The sequence below is a fragment of the Nomascus leucogenys genome, chromosome 4 (genome assembly GCF_006542625.1).
Source record: "Nomascus leucogenys isolate Asia chromosome 4, Asia_NLE_v1, whole genome shotgun sequence".
Taxonomy (NCBI): Eukaryota; Metazoa; Chordata; class Mammalia; order Primates; family Hylobatidae; genus Nomascus; species Nomascus leucogenys.
The window spans coordinates 115,708,140-115,726,731 of NC_044384.1; the positions used below are offsets into that span (position 1 = coordinate 115,708,140).

Consider the following 18,592-nt stretch of genomic DNA (forward strand, 5'->3'; position numbering starts at 1 on the left):
TAAAAACTGACCCAGAGAAAATGAGACATTCTAGTGAAAAAAAGTACATATGATATTCATACAAGAACAGACTGTTATAACATGGGAACCAAGCTAATTAGCTAAGTGAATATGCTAAATAAAGGAAATCAGTACCTCTGGGAGAGCCTGAGGAAACTGATAGGAAGACTATATATACTCTAGGTCTCGTTCTGAGTGAAGTTACACAGATTTGCACACACACAAAAATTTATTAAGGTCTGGACTTCAGGTGTGTGCAGGTCACGCACTTCCCCTATATATTGTATAGCTCAATAAATTAAGAAAGTAAAATGGAGCAAGTTGGGGAGGAAAATGCTGAGATTGTAGTAAGGCCAAACAACATGCTCACTCATAGAGAGCAAAAGCCTTAACTTCAGCTCACTTAGGAATGGCAACCAGTGGTTAGTATTCCCCATTATTACCACAAATTTTGAGTGCAAATATATTTGTGTGTTAGTAACAAGAAACTTTAAACGTTGCATATTCAGAAACGTATCTAAATTCCGATCCGTTTCATAACCAACAATAATGTGCTGTGATAGGGAAGCAAATGTGCCAGAATTATATTTGCAAAACAGTGACAAAATCAACTGTTTGGTCTTGCTCTCTCTTTTTTTATGTTCTTCATTTTCCAGGCACTTGTTTTCCTATCACGTAGATGCATTTTATTGTTTTGAATGAATATTCTTTTTGAAAAATAACTTTCTTCTAGCTTCAAAACTGCAACCCATTTTTCCTCCCAAATCAGCAATTTGGAAGATGATTTTTAAAAGCTCAATATTAAAAAATGTATATGCCCTTTTAGTGTTCTGATCTTTAATTTTCCTGTGTTTCATTTGTTCTATATTTTTAAAAGACACGATAAAAATTGTAAGTACTTAACTTTTTAAAAAAAAGTCAGAGAGACAGGCATACAATTCCATCTGGGATTATTTCAAAATAAGTCTCATGCTGTGCACACACACAGCCACACACACATACACACATACACATGTACATGCACAATGGAAAGGAAAAAGAAAGGATTTTTACTATATTTCTATATGGCTTTTGATTTACCCCAGTGAAAACTAAGGAAGTATGAAAATCTGATCATAACTAGAATTTTAAAACATAATCCCAAAACATTCATGTGTCTTTTGATAAATTCTAGGTCCTCCATGTGAAATATGATTAATATGCTGTGGGCTAGAAGAAGGAGATGTTTCTAAATAATTGCACAGAAAAAGCACTAAGGATTCGCTTAAGTAGAGAGAGATGGCAGGTTCTTCTGGAAAGAGAAGGGAGTACAAAAAATTGATTTTTATGCTCACCAAAGACAGATGGAAAGAACCGAGAAACATAAAAGAAGATGGATGCTAGAGAACAGAACAAAAGCAATTTCCTAAGAGACCCAGGATAGGTGACAACTGGCTTTCAATTCAGGCAATGACAGCCTCTCTATATTCTATGATTTCTACCAATCCAGATGCAATTACACTGAATACAAGCAATTAGTTTGAATGACAGCTGCCGAAGACTAAAGAGGAAAAAAGGGCTGGCTGGCCCTCGGCTTAGTTAGCCTAGAGGAGGTTTTCATGTCAGAAACTGCACAAGCACGCACAGCAGGCCTTGGCATGGGTGCTGGCATAGGTGAAGAGAGTGCAATGACAGAAATAAGCCAGGGCATTTTGAATGCAGAGCAGGCGCAGAGAAAAGGATTAAATGCAGAATGCTCATTTCTCTCCAAGATATGACATTAGGTGAAAAACTGCTTTACTATCCACATCAACATGCATAATGGGTAGTAGATATTATTTCAATAATAATGTAATTATTGAGCACCTGCACAGTGCGTAAGACCTTGTCATCAATTTCAAGAAAGCAAAAAAAAAAAAAAAAAAAAAAAGCAAATAAAAAATAAGTAAGCATGGACCCTCCTCACAAGGAAATGAACTAAAGGGCAATTCACACAAGAAGTGAAGTAATCATATGCTCTTGGTTTTGAACACCAAAGCGTTTCTGAATTTACCCTTCTGTCAAGAAAGGTAATTATTTAAAAAGAGAGAGAGGGGTGAGAGAAAGAGATTTTCTTTTCCTAGTCTTTAGAAGATGATAGTTAAATTATGAGGGAGCTACTGATTATGGATAGACAAGGATTAGCTTAGACCTTGCAAAGATACATTTATAGACAGAACACAAAATTCATGATTCAGTCAATAAAAAAAAGTGTAAGCATTTTGGATTAATAGATGCTAGAAGTCCTGATAAAAATAAAAATATAGAATTACGGAAGCCCATCAGAAGCATTTGAAAGAGAACAGCTCTAAAACCCTCCTCAAAGTGAAGACCCTGCAAATGGCATGACTTTATATAACACAGTCTTGAACTTGCACCAGATAATGGCCAAGAAAAATATCAAAATAACATATATGAACATTAACAAGTTTTTGAGGGATGCCAATGCCTGTTGGCATTTCTGGATTGCACTGAGTTGAAGTAAAATAGCCCAACAAAGCTGAGCTTTCTGCTAAAAATTTCCAAAAGGAGGCTGGGTCCAAGACAACCAGAGGGAGATCAAACCCAAGATTCCAGGCTTGCCTTGGAAGGATGAAAATGTTATACAGGGACAACTTTGAAAAACAGCCTCTGTGACACCTCACTCATCCAGATGCCTGAAAAGCAAAGAAAGAACAGGCAAGAGGTCCAAAGTTAGAAATGGACCTGTTGAAAGCTGAGTCTGAGGCCAGACAAAATTAAAAGTTATGGTTATATTGGGGAAATTGCAAGGGTATATGTGAGTGGGTTGATTTCAGTGCGCCAAATATTTAGTACTTAGTAAGAGCCAAGTCAGTTGTGCTGACAAAGGAAGTTTCATTTTTGTTTCATTTAGTAGGCACATGATTGGCAGATACCTTCGAATTTTTAAATCATTACTTGTCTTATTCTTGCTTAAAACAGATGTTTTATCAATTATAATTTTGCACATGAACCACATTCCAAATATATGACATTAGCTAAAAAACTGCTCCATTATCCATCCCACATATATAATGGGCAGTAGATATTCCTTCAATAATGATGTAATTATTGAGCGCCGGCACAGTGCCTAAGACTTTTTTATCCATTCTGGGGAAGCAACAAATAAAATAAAATAACTAAGTATGGCTCCTCTGCACAGGAGCTTGTAAGTATGGTTGTAACAAGGAAATGAGCCCAAGGGCAGTTCAAATGAGAAGCAAAATAGTCATACGATCTTGGTTCCTAACACCCAAGTATTTCTGTTGTGTACTTGGCAGGAAGGTATTTTAAAAAGGGTGAGAGGTGTAGTTTCTAGATTCACAGCAATGACAGAAAAAGATGAGTTCCAGCCGAGAGGAAGCAAGCCTTTAGCTTCAACAGTAAAACTCATATAAGAAATTTGGGCCGGGCGCGGTGGCTCACGCTTGTAATCCCAGCACTTTGGGAGGCCGAGGTGGGCGGATCACGAGGTCAGGATATCGAGACCACGGTGAAACCCCGTCTCTACTAAAAATACCAAAAAAAAAATTAGCCGGGCGTGGTGGCGGGCGCCTGTAGTCCCAGCTACTCGGAGAGGATGAGGCAGGAGAATGGCGTGAACCCGGGAGGCGGAGCTTGCAGTGAGCCGAGATTGCGCCACTGCACTCCAGCCTGGGCGACAGAGTGAGACTCCGTCTCAAAAAAAAAAAAAAAAAAAAAAAAAAAGAAATTTGATAGGTAGATACATGTACATACACACACATACATATACTAAAGATACACCTATACATATATAATATATAGCATGCGTTATATATAATACATATATGTACATACACATATATGTGCATATTTTCAATTTACAAAATAAATATATTCTAGAAAAGAGGAAACATAATTCACCTTGCATCTCATTGTATAGTATACAATATATGCATACATTTCCTTTTGGTTTAGGATATTTTAAATTTAGCACTTGCCAGATCAGAAAAATATGTATGGAGAAGCTGTTCAACAGTGTTATTAAATCCTTTTCCTTAGCTGGGATCCTTTTACAAAAGAGATATTCTGATAACAGCTCTAAATGACTCGGTCCAATGAATAAGAATTGGGACTTGGCATCAAACAACATTCTGTTTCTTTTTTCTATAAACAAGATTACAGATGATAATATACACATACACATGCACAACTATGCTATCATTACAAATAATATTCCTGCATTGTACCCTAAAAATACTCTGTTGAGCTTTTTCAAAACACTCTGTAATTTTGCTTAAAACAAACCACTCAAAACAAGTGGTTAAAATGTTCTCTTTTCTGCAAGCCCTCTATCTCAATTAAAAGTGAAAGAATTTAAGCCAACAAAGTCAGACAGTACTTTGATTAGTGCCCAAAGTAAAGAATATGATCCTGGTCTTCTTTTGATTTTCTTTATAGTGCTTACAATAATCCAGATAAAATAAAAGCAATCTAAAAATCCTCCTTAGAAGTATCTAATCTGAAGCTTTCAAATGGTTTTCAATAAAATGATTATGCCTTTCTTCCCTCAAGCTTATGGCATTTTCAATATGTCTCAGTCAAACACCATGACTTGGGAATGTGCCATATGTTTTATGAAAATGTGGCAATTATTCAAGTAACTATTTTTTACTACAGTTCTCATGTTTCTCTGAATTTCCTAATTACTAGTAGCATTACATTTGTGAGAAGATTGAGTCAAATCATTTTTATGAGATACTTATCCAGTTTTGCATTTTCGAGTTTAGCTAATTGAAGAAATAGTCTGGAATGATCTAAACCAAATTTCAGACCTCTTTCAAGACAACTCCATTTAGTGCCAGTCCCTAATAAAGACATCTTAAGAAGTGACTAGTCAATGTCAAGCTTTCTAAGCCAGGGATTCTCAGCCATGGTACCACCAACATTTTGTTCTAGATAATCTTCTGCTGTGGAAGTCTGTCCTAGGCATTGGGGGATGTTTAGCACCATTTCTGTACTCTACCTACTGGGTGCCAATAGCAGCCCTCATCTCCCCAGGTCATAATAATCAAAATGTCTCCAGATATTGCCGAATGGCCTTGGGGACAGAAACAAAAATGCCCCGGGTTGAGAAGTTTCCCCCGCAAATAAGCAGATGTTCCTGAGTTCATTTGCTGATGTTAGAATCTCAATGCCCTCAGTCTTTTGAAATCAATATAGAAGTTAACTGACCCACTAGAAAAATGCAAAATTAAAGAACCAATGGCCATTCATCATAGAAGAAACCGTAATCATAAAATGAACAATTTTCTAAACCCCACCAAAATCAGGCTAAGCCCGACATTTCTAAAATACACAATAATTTTCTTGCTGTATTCTCATCACCACTGCTGTTTCTTATTCCTTTCATAGGAGCTGGCTGAAATTCTAAGGTTAAAAAGCAACTTCTAGAGTTAATGGTCACTATATGTCTCAATTGATACTTCAATTCCAGAAATATCCTTGGATGCAAAAACACTTTTGACATAATACAAGCTAACTGGGGATTTAGACTGAGAAACACAAAGTTTTAATTAGTATATCCCAACTCATCACACCATTTTCTCTCATCTTAGCTCTTCAGCATGCATGAGAGAAACTGTAGTAAAAGAAAAAAGAAAAGTGGATGCTTCTGGAAATATCTATATCTACACCTCAATATAAATATTGATATGAAGATATAAATATAGAGGTATAAATACTGCTATAAATCTGCTCTTTCTAAACAAAAATGCTTTGTAACAGTTCATGCAACTAGCTTTCCTGTTCGGGAATTTTCAGAATACTTGCTAGCAAATTAATAAGATCAAACATAAGAACAAACTTCTGAAAGCCTTGTGTCCCTGATAAAGCAGGTAGTAACTCACCTGTGTGTGGATTAAGAAGGATGCTTCCAGGCGGGATGCCTGTTGCAGCTTCAAGTGGAAGGAGGATGTAGCTGGTGCTGCTGGGAGCAACCTGGCCCCCTATTCCATTCTCTGGATAAGGCACACAGCCTGGAGAGCCAGCTGCCACGCCTGAGACTAGGGGTGTGCTCTGGAGAGGTGGATGGGTGCGGGACAGCGATCCTGAGGAGCCTGCGCTGCTGGAGGACTCAGAACCTGGCATAGGGATACGATCAACAAATCATTCAACACACAGAGGTGAGAGAAAGCACCAATCTGAGTCTAAATGCTCACGTTTCTGTGACGCATCATTAAAGAATTTGAGATGCATGCTGTAGGATGAGATCAACTAATGCCCCTCTCATATTTTGGCCTCATATTTTATTGAAATATTTGCTACATATTTTTCAGATGTGTCAATTTTCTGGGAAAAGAGGAATTAAGAATGAGAACTTTCTCTCTCAGCCTTTTCACAAACTACTAGGGTGATAAATTGGTAAAGGGTACCCTAAAGCTCTGAACTCAGTACCTGAAAATTCCCTCCTATATCCCCAAGTAATTAGTACCATGGAAATGTCTTACTAAGCTGAAATAATATGAATAAAATGACGGGGATGGTGGTTAAAGAGACTGCACCTTAAGGAAGAGCCCTATGATGTGAAGTTCATGTGCATGGTTCTGAAGTACTGGTTCTCCGACACCTATACAGCTGAAGTCTGAAGGGGCCTAGTCATAAATAATCTTTTACATTCATGTGTGAGTAGTAGACGTGGGAGCATAGTGTATATGAGCAAACACATTTCAAAATCAAATAGGATCCCTTTTAAGGAGTGGCATGGTTTAGGAAAATGTGATTGAGTGTCAGGGAGACACAGATGAATCAGGACTCTGACTTTTTCTAACGATCTGACCAGAGGCAACTTTAAACCATTGAATGTTATTATTTTTGTGTGTAAAGTTGAAACTTTAGATATTAAGGATTAAAAAAAAAAAAAAAGGATGGCCTGGGCGCGGTGGTTCACGCCTGTAATCCCAGCACTTCGGGAGGCCAAGGCAGGTGGATCACAAGATCAGGAGATTGAGACCAGCCTGGCCAACATGGTAAAACCCCATCTCTACTAAAAATACAAAAAATTTGCTGGGCATGGTGGCACGTGCCTGTAGTCCCAGCTACTCGGGAGGCCGATGCAGGAGAATCGCTTGAACCTGGGAGGCAGAGGTTGCAGTGGGGCAAGATTGCACCACTGCACTCCAGCCTGGGCGACAGAGCCAGACTCCATAAAAAAAAAAAAAAAAAAAGCAAGGAATCAAATAGATGGTGGGCATTATTATTATTATTATTATTAATGTAATATATTTAAGTGTTTATGGTACTGCACTGAATTTTACATATTTGAAGAAGTCTTATCAATATAGCTAAAAGGTGGACCAAAGAGGGCTTGGCCTTATAATGACTGAGTATCCTTTAAATGACACAGAATAGTAAAATAATTGTGATGTTTATGGATTCCGAATTTTTCAAACACATAGGTAACAGGAGCAGTGTGCAGAAGTCCCTAAGGTGAATCTAACAATCTCTTCTGTCCCACCATTTATGGACAAAAATAGAAACATATCCCAATATATCCATTGGGCACTCACTGGCATTTCACTACAGCAAGAGACAAGCAGCCCCAGTACCCTTAACCACAGCTGTCCTGGGTACTAGGTATTAACCAGAGCAGCCAAGAGAAAACACACTAAGTAAAATTTATATTACTGCAAATTCAAACTAATAGATTACTTGGGTAATATCACAGGTTGCAAGAATGTAGTACACGAGTTTGATTAAATCATCAGCCTACACTATTGATTATGTTATTAAAAATGCAGTCTTATGTATTATTAAAGTCAAAATATATAATCCATCACTAACACTCTTTTCAAGATTCTACAATATGCCCTTAAATTAAACTGGAGTTCTTTTAAAATAAGTGATAGGAACATAACATGTAAGTGCAGAGAAGAGGGGCAATTGGAGAGCATGATAATTTTTAGAAGAATGATAATATTTATTGACAACTTAGTATGTGTAAGCACTTGAATAAACACGTAAATAATGACTAATACTGCCTCTACAGATAGGGAAACTGAAGTATAAGGAAGTTAGGTAATTCAGGTCAGCTCACATAGCTAGATAATGGCAGACCTGCAATTTGGTCTATGCAGACTGATCTATAGCTCAAGCTTTAACCACAACCCCACATTGCCACTTGAAATTGTACGTATGCATATACCATGGCCTGTCACAAGTGTTCTCAGTTGGGCATCTTCTCTTGCTTTCCCCATAACTTGATTATTAATAATGATAGTTTTACGTCAATTCAGGATGCTCCATCTAAGTGGTTTAGAATGCTGATGGGGCTATGAATAAGGCATGGGGAGAAAAAAATAAAAAATGTAAAAAGAATATTGAAAATGCTAATAATAGTTTTGAGACCATATCACTGAAATTATGACTCTGTGGTCATATTCCCAATGCAGACTGTAGTGTGTGTTTATGGACCTGCTGTCTATAATTTGATGCTATGTTACACATTTGACACTAGAGTCAACAGCAACAACATAAATAATTCAACAACAAAACCTCCTGTACCAAGGTATTTAATGTTATACAAACATGATTCAGCTCATCTCCAGACTGAAGGGCTAGGCACTGAAAAAGAGTTGGGGCCAAGGGAGCACATCCTAACTCAGATTTGAGCTGTAAGCCAGTGATGGCATGGGTGTGTGTTAGGAGGGATGGGTTGATGCAGACAGACTGAAGTGTCACAACCCAATCCAAAGAGTAATTTAATTTTGGTTTTAGAAGGATGGCCATTAATCACTGATTTACAACATTATACCCTTCCCTTACCTGAGGTAAAAGAAGCATCATCAATAGGAGAAATGAGAAGACAATGTAAATGATTTGATTCCACAGGTTAAAGGAAGGAAGGAAACCTAAATTTGGCTTAAATTCTCTGCACGTGCAAAGATGAAAATAAAGTCAAACCTCTTCAAAAGGATGGCTCAGCAATCAACATACAGCCAGGATTTAGTAACTGGCCCTTCTGATTGGCTTTGACCAGCATGTAAACATCAATCATCAAGGCCAGGGAGAGCCATATTCCACACATAGCCGGTGTTGCTAAAGTCTGTGATAAAACACAAATGCTAGTAAAAGGCACGGGATTAGAAGTGTTCACAGATTTTTAAGAAAATGAAATTGATATTTGAGAACTTTTAAGATTTAGAATGGCTGAGAGTTAAAAGTATTTCTGGTTTCCTTTTTTTCAGAGGTTTAATGATAACCATGACAAATATTTATACAGTATGCCTATGTGACAATCACTGTGCTAGTTTCTCTATATGAATTGTCTAATTTTTACAGCAGCCTCATTTTGAAGATGAGAACTGATCTTAAGATATGTTAAATTTCCCAAAGCTCAGTGTGTGGTAGAATCTGAGCTCAAACCCAGGCAACTTGACTCCACAGATGGCTAAGCCTGTAGATCATGTTCATCTTCTTATCATTTAAGCAAGGCACAGACGGGGGCCAGGCCCCTGACCAAGCCTGTGCCAAGTTCTAGGAGAGACTAGATGAAAATTCCATGCTACTCACAGTGGAAAGCTCAGAAACTGAAGCTGAACCCTAAGGGGTAGCCACAGGGAGGAGAAAAAAGAAGACATCTGAGTGGCTAGGTGAGGGCCTCAGGTGAACCCTCAAGAGAAAAACAGGAAAAAGAAAATGGGAAACATGACAAAAGATAGAAAAAGAGATCACAAGCCAAAACAAAATGAAAAACCAAGAAAGGACAAGGCAGAAGGGGAAGGACATAGGCAGATTCCCTTGGAGCAGAGGGAACATTCCCAGGGAGGAAGGATACTGGGTTTTAATTCTAGTTCTGCCACTTACTAGCTGTGTTTTCTTCAGGAAGTGACTACTTTCGACCTCAACATACCCTTTCGTAAAATAGAAGATACCAGACTAAATGGTGAGCAATGGTAAGGAAGATGACCTTAATGTTCCCCTCAGCTTGACCAAACTTTTCACTGGTTTCTTCCAGACAAGAGGTTCCTCACCTCCCTATACATAGAGCATTTATGCTCCTTTGAGATGTAAATCTCCTAGCCTCTTGCCACTTTTACAATCCAGGAAGGTCTTTCTTAAGTACCTGGGAGCCATCCCTTTGAAATCTAATCATCATGAGAAATAGAGCCCCTATCTCTCAATTTCTGTGGGAGGATAGGAGCCTAACTTCCACAGCACCAATTAGCAAGCACATAGAGCCTAATCACAGCACCCAATTTCCTCTATAATGTCCTCCAAAATTTTGCCACTAGCTCACCCCAGTGCTTGAAGAGTCTCCTGCTTTTTGATTCAGTGGAGCTCAGTTCCCTCTCTAAAGAGAGAGATCATAGTCTTGATCCCTGTTGCAGTAATAATGAATACATTCTCTTTTGCCTGCACCGTCTGGTGCAATTTTTCTTTTACAAGGACCACAAATCATAAAGGTTTTATTTCTGAATTATATAGTTCAAGAAAATATTTCCAGATTCAGGGGGTCAGTGTTCAGTAGAATAACCTAAAGCTTTCAAAATTACAAGAAGGAAGAGACTATCCAGGATGTATTAGTGTAGTAATAAAAATAAAGACAAAGAAGAGGAAGTGATAGAAATACGGGGTGTCTTGCGTTGGATCAAAAAATACTCCAAGATGTAGGCAAGGAACGTGACAATAGCAGGAATAGCCTTGCGTCCAGAAAACAACAAGCCAGACCACCTAAAATTATTAAAACAAAACAAAAGTACATTTTATTTCTCCAGAGCAGTTGTTTTTGAAGTGTGGTTCCCAGGCAAGCAGCATTGGCATCAACTGGGAACTTGTGGGAAATGCAAATTCTCAGGCCCCATCCCAGACCTAGGGGTCAGAAACTCTGGGGGTGAGTGTTGCAATCTGGGATTTAACCAATCCTTTGGGTGATTCTGATGGAGCTAAAGTTGAGAAACCCTGCTTTGAAGATCAAGATGGGGGAACAATAGTGACAGTATAGCTAGGCCAATGTGGTAAGAAACAGATGTCATACTCTTTATTTCTCAACCACATTGCTATTAACAAGAAACAGCTGAGGTTTCCACGCAGGTGTCATTCAAGTGCTTTCGGTAAGGAGGATACAATCGCATCATCTGCCTCCAGAAATGTGTGCTGGGCATCTGGTAGGCAGCCCAGGCCTCAAGAGAATGTGCTTGTACATTCATACTTCAGTAATATGCTTCCTTCCAAAATGTAGGAAAACGTGTTTCCAACATGGAAAACGTCTCATTATTATCTATTTAAAGCTAGAATCTATGTAATTAGAGGAGGAGAAGAGTAACTTAAATATCACAACTCCAGACTTGGTTTCTAAAAGGTCATAAAAAAGTTTGCAATTCCACTGTGAACAATTAGGTAAAAAACTGAAAACTTGTGCTGTTCTGAAGCTCCATGACAGCAAAACTGACAGCTTTGCTTCATAAATCCATCTTGGGAAATTGTAAGTTTGTTTTGACATCCTACCTTGATCTTCTGTAAGTTTTTATTCCCTTTCCATGCCTGCACTTTGACAAGCTTTCAAATGGAGACACTTAGATTAAAAGAAAAAAAATCTGAAGCACTTACAATCTCTAATCATTCTTCAAAGAACATGGCATTTTAACATTTTTGAAGTGTTTTAAATGTTTCCAAAGAGCTTTGCTTTGGAAGTGATTGGGGGGTTGGTGCATGGAGAATGACTATTAATTTAAAAATCTTAAGAGCTCTTTTGGTGTGCTGGAATTTTTAAGTGCACCATTTAAAGTACTTGGTTTTCACATTTTAAGGAGATTTAAAACTATTAAATCTATCTTAGTTTACAAGAGCTCAAGTGTACTACAGTGGATTTTCTTTACTTCAGTTGCTACAATAGTGGAATATGAGAGCAATTAATTAGAGTAAGAAATCAAGAACTCACCAATTAGTGATAAAAGTTGCAGAAAGGCAGTGTGAACCCATCTGAATCTTTCCAAGAATCAGGGTGTGTGTATTATGTAGTGACTGTAATAACTAAATGGTATTAATTTTCTCCTTATATAGGAAAACATGAGATAATTTTTAGGAGGAATTTGTCAACAACCTAATTATGTTAAACCATTAGCAAATGAACCCAGATTTTGCATGGAGGTGGGGAACCCCTCAGCCCTAACATGAGTGTAAAGGTTGATTGGGAAAATATCCACAGTCCAGGGCAGCCCGTGTCTAAACTTTAACTGGGGTTCTCCATTCTTCATCCCACTCCTGCCTTGGCCTCCCACTCACCTGTCACTTCAGGATCCTGAATGCTCCACCCATACAATCTGACACCCAGAGCATACAACAGAATCACAAGTCCCAACCACTTCCCCACCCAACCCAAGAGAGTGTCAGGGAATTTGATTTTCTAGGGCAGAATCAAAACAAAGGAAAAACAATTACATACTAAAATCACAAACTTCAGTTCGTGGAGTGCTAGTGAATGGTCATTTGTCACCTTCCTGAGATTTTAGGAGGTATTTTAATTGTGAACATTTGAAAATAATTCAAAAACAATAGTGAATAATCTTTGGGAGACAGAAGAGCTAGAAATGGCCGACCATGAGGGCATTTTGCAGACTCATGTGAGCATCATGGTGCATGCTTCCATCAGTTTAAAGTTGTTTCAAGTTAATGGCTCTCCTAGATCTCTCATTATCACTCACCTTCCAAAGACCGTTCATGCAAACTTGAACTACCTACCTCAGAATATCGTTATTTGCTTCACTTGGAAAAAGCATACAAGCACCTGGTAACTTGGAAACTCTAAACCTCTCTGACACTCACCTGTCTTATCTGCAAAGCAGGGGTGCAAACATTAAATGGCAATATTAAAAATGAATAAGGACTAGAGTTTATTGGGGGCTTATAACTTGACAGACATTATTCAAGTTGCTTTGTGTATACTGACTCTTTTAGTCTTCATAATATTTCTACAATATAGGTACTATTATTATTTCTATTTATCAGATGAAGAAAACAGAGGCACAGAATGGTTAAAAACCAGGCCCGGGATCGTACTAACAGCATTCCAATGCAAGAACGAAAGCTATTAATATTATAATTATCCTACAGTGTGTTTTTAAGGAATAATTCATATTACTAACTTTAAAAGCAATAGCAAACTTTTGCTAGGTAGTTACTGTAATGCAGGTGCCATGGTAATCATTTTTATGTAAATAATGCAATTTAAACTTCAGTTTACTGAGAAAACTTAAATAAGTAAACTTAAGACTTAAATTAAATACGTAAACACTAAGTCTACTGAGGTGGGTTTGAATAACATTATATAACCTACATTTTATAGATAAGAAAACTGAAACTTGGAGAGGTTAGTAACTTGACCTAGGCACATAACTGGAAAGAGGCAGTAACCTATTTAAATTGTACCTTCTGATTTCCAGCTATCCCTGTGATTAATATCATCATTATCAGTCAACTGAAAGTCAGAGGGAATGGTGACCATATGGCTTGGGTAGAATCCAAAAATTACTACAGGACATAAACACATTCAGTACTAACTACCTGCTTTGGACAGCTTCCCGGTACTCCTAGTACTGGAAGTGCTGTCACCCCTGGTCAGCACCGTGATGCCCCCAAAACTCGCCGTCTTGGTCATGGCGGGCTTTAGATTGCGGTTGGAACTGTCGGAGTCTGTGCTGCTCCAGGCCCTTTGGTGGTCAGACCACTTGAGTTCATTTTCTGAGCTGCTCTGTCGACTCCCAGATGTTCTCCCTGAGCCATCTCTGTTGCCCCTGGAGTACGACCACCAGAAAGATGCACAGGGACAGGATTACCTTACGTGAATGGTATGGGTAGGCACAGAGCAAGGCTTTTCTTGGAAGGTCATCCACACAAGACCCTTCCTGCCAACCCTTTTCTTTAAACCAGTTGCCTCCCAGTGTTACAAATACTTTGATGATGTATAGACAGATAACATATCATACACAACACATAGGTTACAAACAGAAAAAACAAACCTAGAAATGTCACATGATCCCTCTGTCGGTGAAGGAGAAACAACTAGAAAGACATGTCATAAAATGTAATTGTTAATTTCTCTTGCAAAGAGAATAGGGGGATAAGTTCTTCTGACTCAAATCAATAATTAATTAATGTTCAGAAGTAATTGTGATCTTAAATGATTCTAAAAGTAACTCCCACCAAAGAAGACTTTTTCTCTCTCTTTAGAACAAAATAAGAGAAGCTGTTAATTCATGTTCCAGCTTTATGAGATACACATCTGAAATCACCAAGGCTTTGACAGATAGCATTGAAATCACAGAAATTACTCTATTAACCTATGGTAAGAATTTTGCCCACTGAGTTTAACCTTCATGGTCAGAGGAAAGAACCCTTTAATTCTTTTCATGTAGAAAAACTTTTGAAAATAACAACAGTGTAAACACTATACACTGACAACAAAACTTTCCAAGGGGAACAATGGAAATAACAAAAAAAGCTCCTCAGGTGAAAGAACACATTTGTTCAAACTTCAAATAGAAAAAAGGGTAAATATATTGGAAGAGATCCAATAGCCAGAAGTGAAGTTTGAAGACTCTAGAGTATCTCTAAGAAATATGCAAAATTGCATGTGTTTTATAGAGAAATTTGATGAAATTTGCATTTTCATTGGTTTCCAATCTGTCTAAAGCATAACTTTGTTAATAAATTCAAAGCTTTTTCTGAACATAAAAATAATGCATCAGTAAAATACCTTAAAATTTTAATGGATTATAAATAAGTAAAGGGGATATAAATCTTGATCAGTAAATATAACACCTAATTCATATTAGCAATGAGACATATTTAAGCCTTGGTTCAAATCTCACAGATGTGATTGGTAGCTTCATTGAAAAATATTTTAAAGACAATAATGTACTGTTGAGATGTTTGAAGTGCACTATGTGATTGAAATACTCACCGACAAAATTGTACAGACAGTACAAAGAAAATTTTAAGTGTTGCTTTAACTTTACTCACTAAACTTTTTCTTTTATTTCAGCCAAACATAAGAAGATAAATGGATCCAAGAAATAAAAATGAAATAACTGATTTGTGACAGGAACTTTGTAAAGCAAAGGGAGGAAGGGGTACAGAATATTCACAAAACAAAAAGCACTTTCGAGTGAAAGATTAGATGAAAAAACTCCATGCCCTCCATCCTCTATTAATATTTTAAAAACATTCTCTCTGTTCTCAGTGCCACAGGGATGGCTGGTTTGAGAAATAAGAACCACTTGATGAAAACCAAGTTGTAGGGATGAATACTAGACCTTCACCAATGACCAGGTGACTTTACCTCTTAAACTCCTTTGAAATTCAAGAAAGCCATGGGAGATAGAGCAGAGAAATAAATAGCCTTTTCAAGGGCTTGGTATTCCATTTCTGATTGTCTTCTCTTTAAATCTCCAAATTCAACTTCATTCTTCTCCCATATAATCATGATTATGTTAAACTATATTTTACAAAGTCTAGCAAAATCATTATTTAGCAACTGTGAATGCACCAGAAATGTGACAATAATCTCATTTGCAGCTAATTTGAAATATTTATTATAGAAAAACATTGGCTTGACGATTTGGGAGTGGTGCTTAGCCTCAGAGTACAGGATGCATGAGATGGATGCTCTCCATATGGGGGTGATCCCTTGTTCTCATTACTAATTCTGCTTCAATAATCTCTTTAGCCGTGAACTCTGCACCTCCATGGCAGGAATCCAGACTTTCTGTAAACGCCAGTGTGACTGGGCCTTTTAGGTAAAGAAGGTGGCCACCACTATTTCTGGGTGCAATTTAGTGTGTTGTAGTCTACACCCTTCTCCCTGGTAGAGCTATTTTTAGAGCTGTATGAAGTTCCTTTAGACTTATGTCACATCGCCTGCTCAGTAAGGCAACCTAAGATTTCTTTAACTTCTCTACCTCTACCTCACTAGCTCAGATCACTATCCTAAGCCATAATCTGTACATTTAAAAAAGAAAATTTAAGTTGCCGCTTTAGGGAGTTAGCATTAATGAGATTCAAAAATAATGTGTAACTCTAATCTATGATTCCTAGGTATTTATACATTAAAATATATTTTGTACCTCTCTATTTTATATGGCACTATCATCTTAACAGTGGTGAAGTGAGGTCCAGTACTGAATTCCAAATCTGTTTGGGTGTGGGATCATAGGCATTGTAGAAAACCACATGCACAGGTGTCTTCCCCTCTCTCCTAAGCCCAGTCTTGGTCCTCCCCTACTGGAATCCAGGAAGACGATAGTAATGGGATATCTGGTCATTGGAGCTGGCCCTCTTGTAAGTAACTAGAATTTCATCCCAAGGTAGTTATAAAGCATATATTTTAAGCTCTGCTTCTGTGCTGATTAACATAACTGAAAATATTTATTTTCCTTTATGTCAAAATGCATCTTTTTTTGTACGGGTTAGGGATGATCTACATCTCGAATTGCTTTTACAGTTGTGTGAATGAATGGCTTTGTGCTAAGTTACCCTTCTGAGTTTCTGTGCTTGGTGACTTGGGTGGGTGATGAAATCCATATTTGAGATGGCTAACCTGAGTATATGGTAGCTCTGTCTTGGGGACAGATTTGGGATTATGTAAAACTAATTGGCCTTTAGGGGACGAGAACCCATGTTTTATCTATATTGGCCTAAACAAACTAGGTCATAGTGTGCAAGCACAGGACTAATGGTAAATTTTAGCTTTTCTCTGAGTTTTCAAAAGAAGTGCAAAGTTATTTTCTTAAATCTTCAAGTGTGGAAAAGAAAATTAATTGTCTAGTGATACATAAGGAAGACTTCATAATAAACTTCATAGTTCAATCTAGAAAAGTGAAAGAAGTCCAAAAAGAAGCTTCTGTTTTTCGTTTCAATCAAAGTGTAAGGTAACAAATTAACTTTACTTATAATGAGCTCTAAAGTCCAGACTTATTGCAAAAATGTACTCTCTCAACATTCAATTCATCTGATTTTCTTAGTATTTTCTTTCTTTTAAGTGGATAAGAGTTTTTGTTGTTATTCTTGTAGTAATTCCTACAACGGAGGTAAATCCTAACATTCATAAACACATTAACACATTAAATATATGTATTGGATACTGAGTATACTTATAGTACTGTGTACACTTTTCTCTACGATGGATGTCAGATAAACATTGAATAGAGCAGTGAGAAAATGGGTATGGTCCATCTGTTTTCATAGAGCTTCTAGTCTAGTATAGAACTTTAAAAAAATTATCATCCTTTCCCCTTATCCTACACAGATTTTAATTTAAGTAGGTCATTTTAATTGGAAGGAACTTCGTATCTTTCTTTAGAAATAAAATTCACCCTTGAAAACACACTGTTTGAAATATTATAACAGATAAAATTAAAAATTAGTTACCCAAGTAGGGCTATCATTGATTTATTTTCCAGTGTTGAGAATGTATGTACAATTGCAATCTGTCAGGGAAAATTTAACTCAGTGTAATTTACTAAAGTTAATTTGGGAAAATTAAAACAGTGTGCTACCAAAGTTAGCCCCTGAAAAGCAGAAAACTAGAAGAACCCTAACGAATTGTAGATGAAGTGATAGATTTCCAGTCTCATATCTCATACTACCCAATATGACTTCCATACTAGCTATGTAACAAGATTTACAAAGAGAGAACCAGACTTTTTTAAATGAACAGATATATTTTACATGAGTACACTAATATTTAACATTGATTCTACCACATAATCTGAAAAAAACACAGTTTAAGAAAGTAAACCATACCAACCGAAAGAGCTGTCTTTTCTTATAGGTCTCATTGCATATGTTACTGTCTTCCAAGAGCCTACTGGAAATGAAAAACATGATTTTTATAATATAAAACCTAAGGGTACTAAATGCCTTGTGTTACATGGATGCGTACTCTACTACAGCACAAATCAATCCCATACAAAGTTTTATTTATATGATGTTGAATTTTGCCATAATAAATTAATGGCCATAGGATAGGATTAAGATCTCTACCCTAGGATTAAGACACTGATGCTAGGTAAGGGGAAAAGAAGGAAAGAGGAAGTAGAGGGAATAGAGGAGGAGAAAAGAGATTGATATAGGTATAATAGAGATTTAGTTAAGTACGTTAGTAGTGACTTTTTAGAGTAATGTATTAAAACTATTCTTTATATTTTGGCATAATGAAATATTGGCATTCCAGAGGCAGGTATCCAAGAAATGTATTTACTTTTGGTGGTAAGTCACTTAATTAGATTTTTGGTTTCCAGGACCATCAAGACCTGTTAACATATGCAATACATATATATGTGGCCAATTATTGTAATGTTGGATATAATCCAACATAATATAAGGGACACTCAAGTGTAAATGGATAAGATTGGGGAGGAAGATAGGGAAAATCATTGGCTAGAAGACTAGAGAATAAGGTTTCCCATGAATCTGAATTGTAAATGCTCAGTTAATCTTTCTGGCAAAGATAGAGTATTTTTGGAATCCTTTAGAATCACCTGCAAGATGTCAATGCTTATGGATTATTGATTTTACTGTAAATAGGGAATATTTGTCTAAATATATATGGACTTTG

The 18,592-nt window shown here is 37.1% G+C and overlaps 1 protein-coding gene across 20 annotated transcripts in view; it reads right to left on the reverse strand.

The window, feature by feature from the left end:
- ARPP21 (cAMP regulated phosphoprotein 21) overlaps window positions 1-18,592 on the reverse strand; it is a 157,433-nt gene that overhangs the window by 59,804 nt on the left and 79,037 nt on the right. For 11 of the 20 annotated variants that reach the window (XM_030812157.1, XM_030812153.1, XM_030812152.1 and 8 more), the window contains 3 exons: window positions 17,783-17,842; window positions 13,537-13,769; window positions 5,889-6,122 (listed from right to left, as the gene is read on the reverse strand). In XM_030812157.1, coding sequence (XP_030668017.1) covers window positions 5,889-6,122; window positions 13,537-13,769; window positions 17,783-17,842 — 527 coding nt within the window. Of the gene's footprint in view, window positions 1-5,888; window positions 6,123-13,536; window positions 13,770-17,782; window positions 17,843-18,592 lie in introns of those variants that run through there. The other 9 variants (XM_030812168.1, XM_030812161.1, XM_030812165.1 and 6 more) reach the window with 6 other exon arrangements.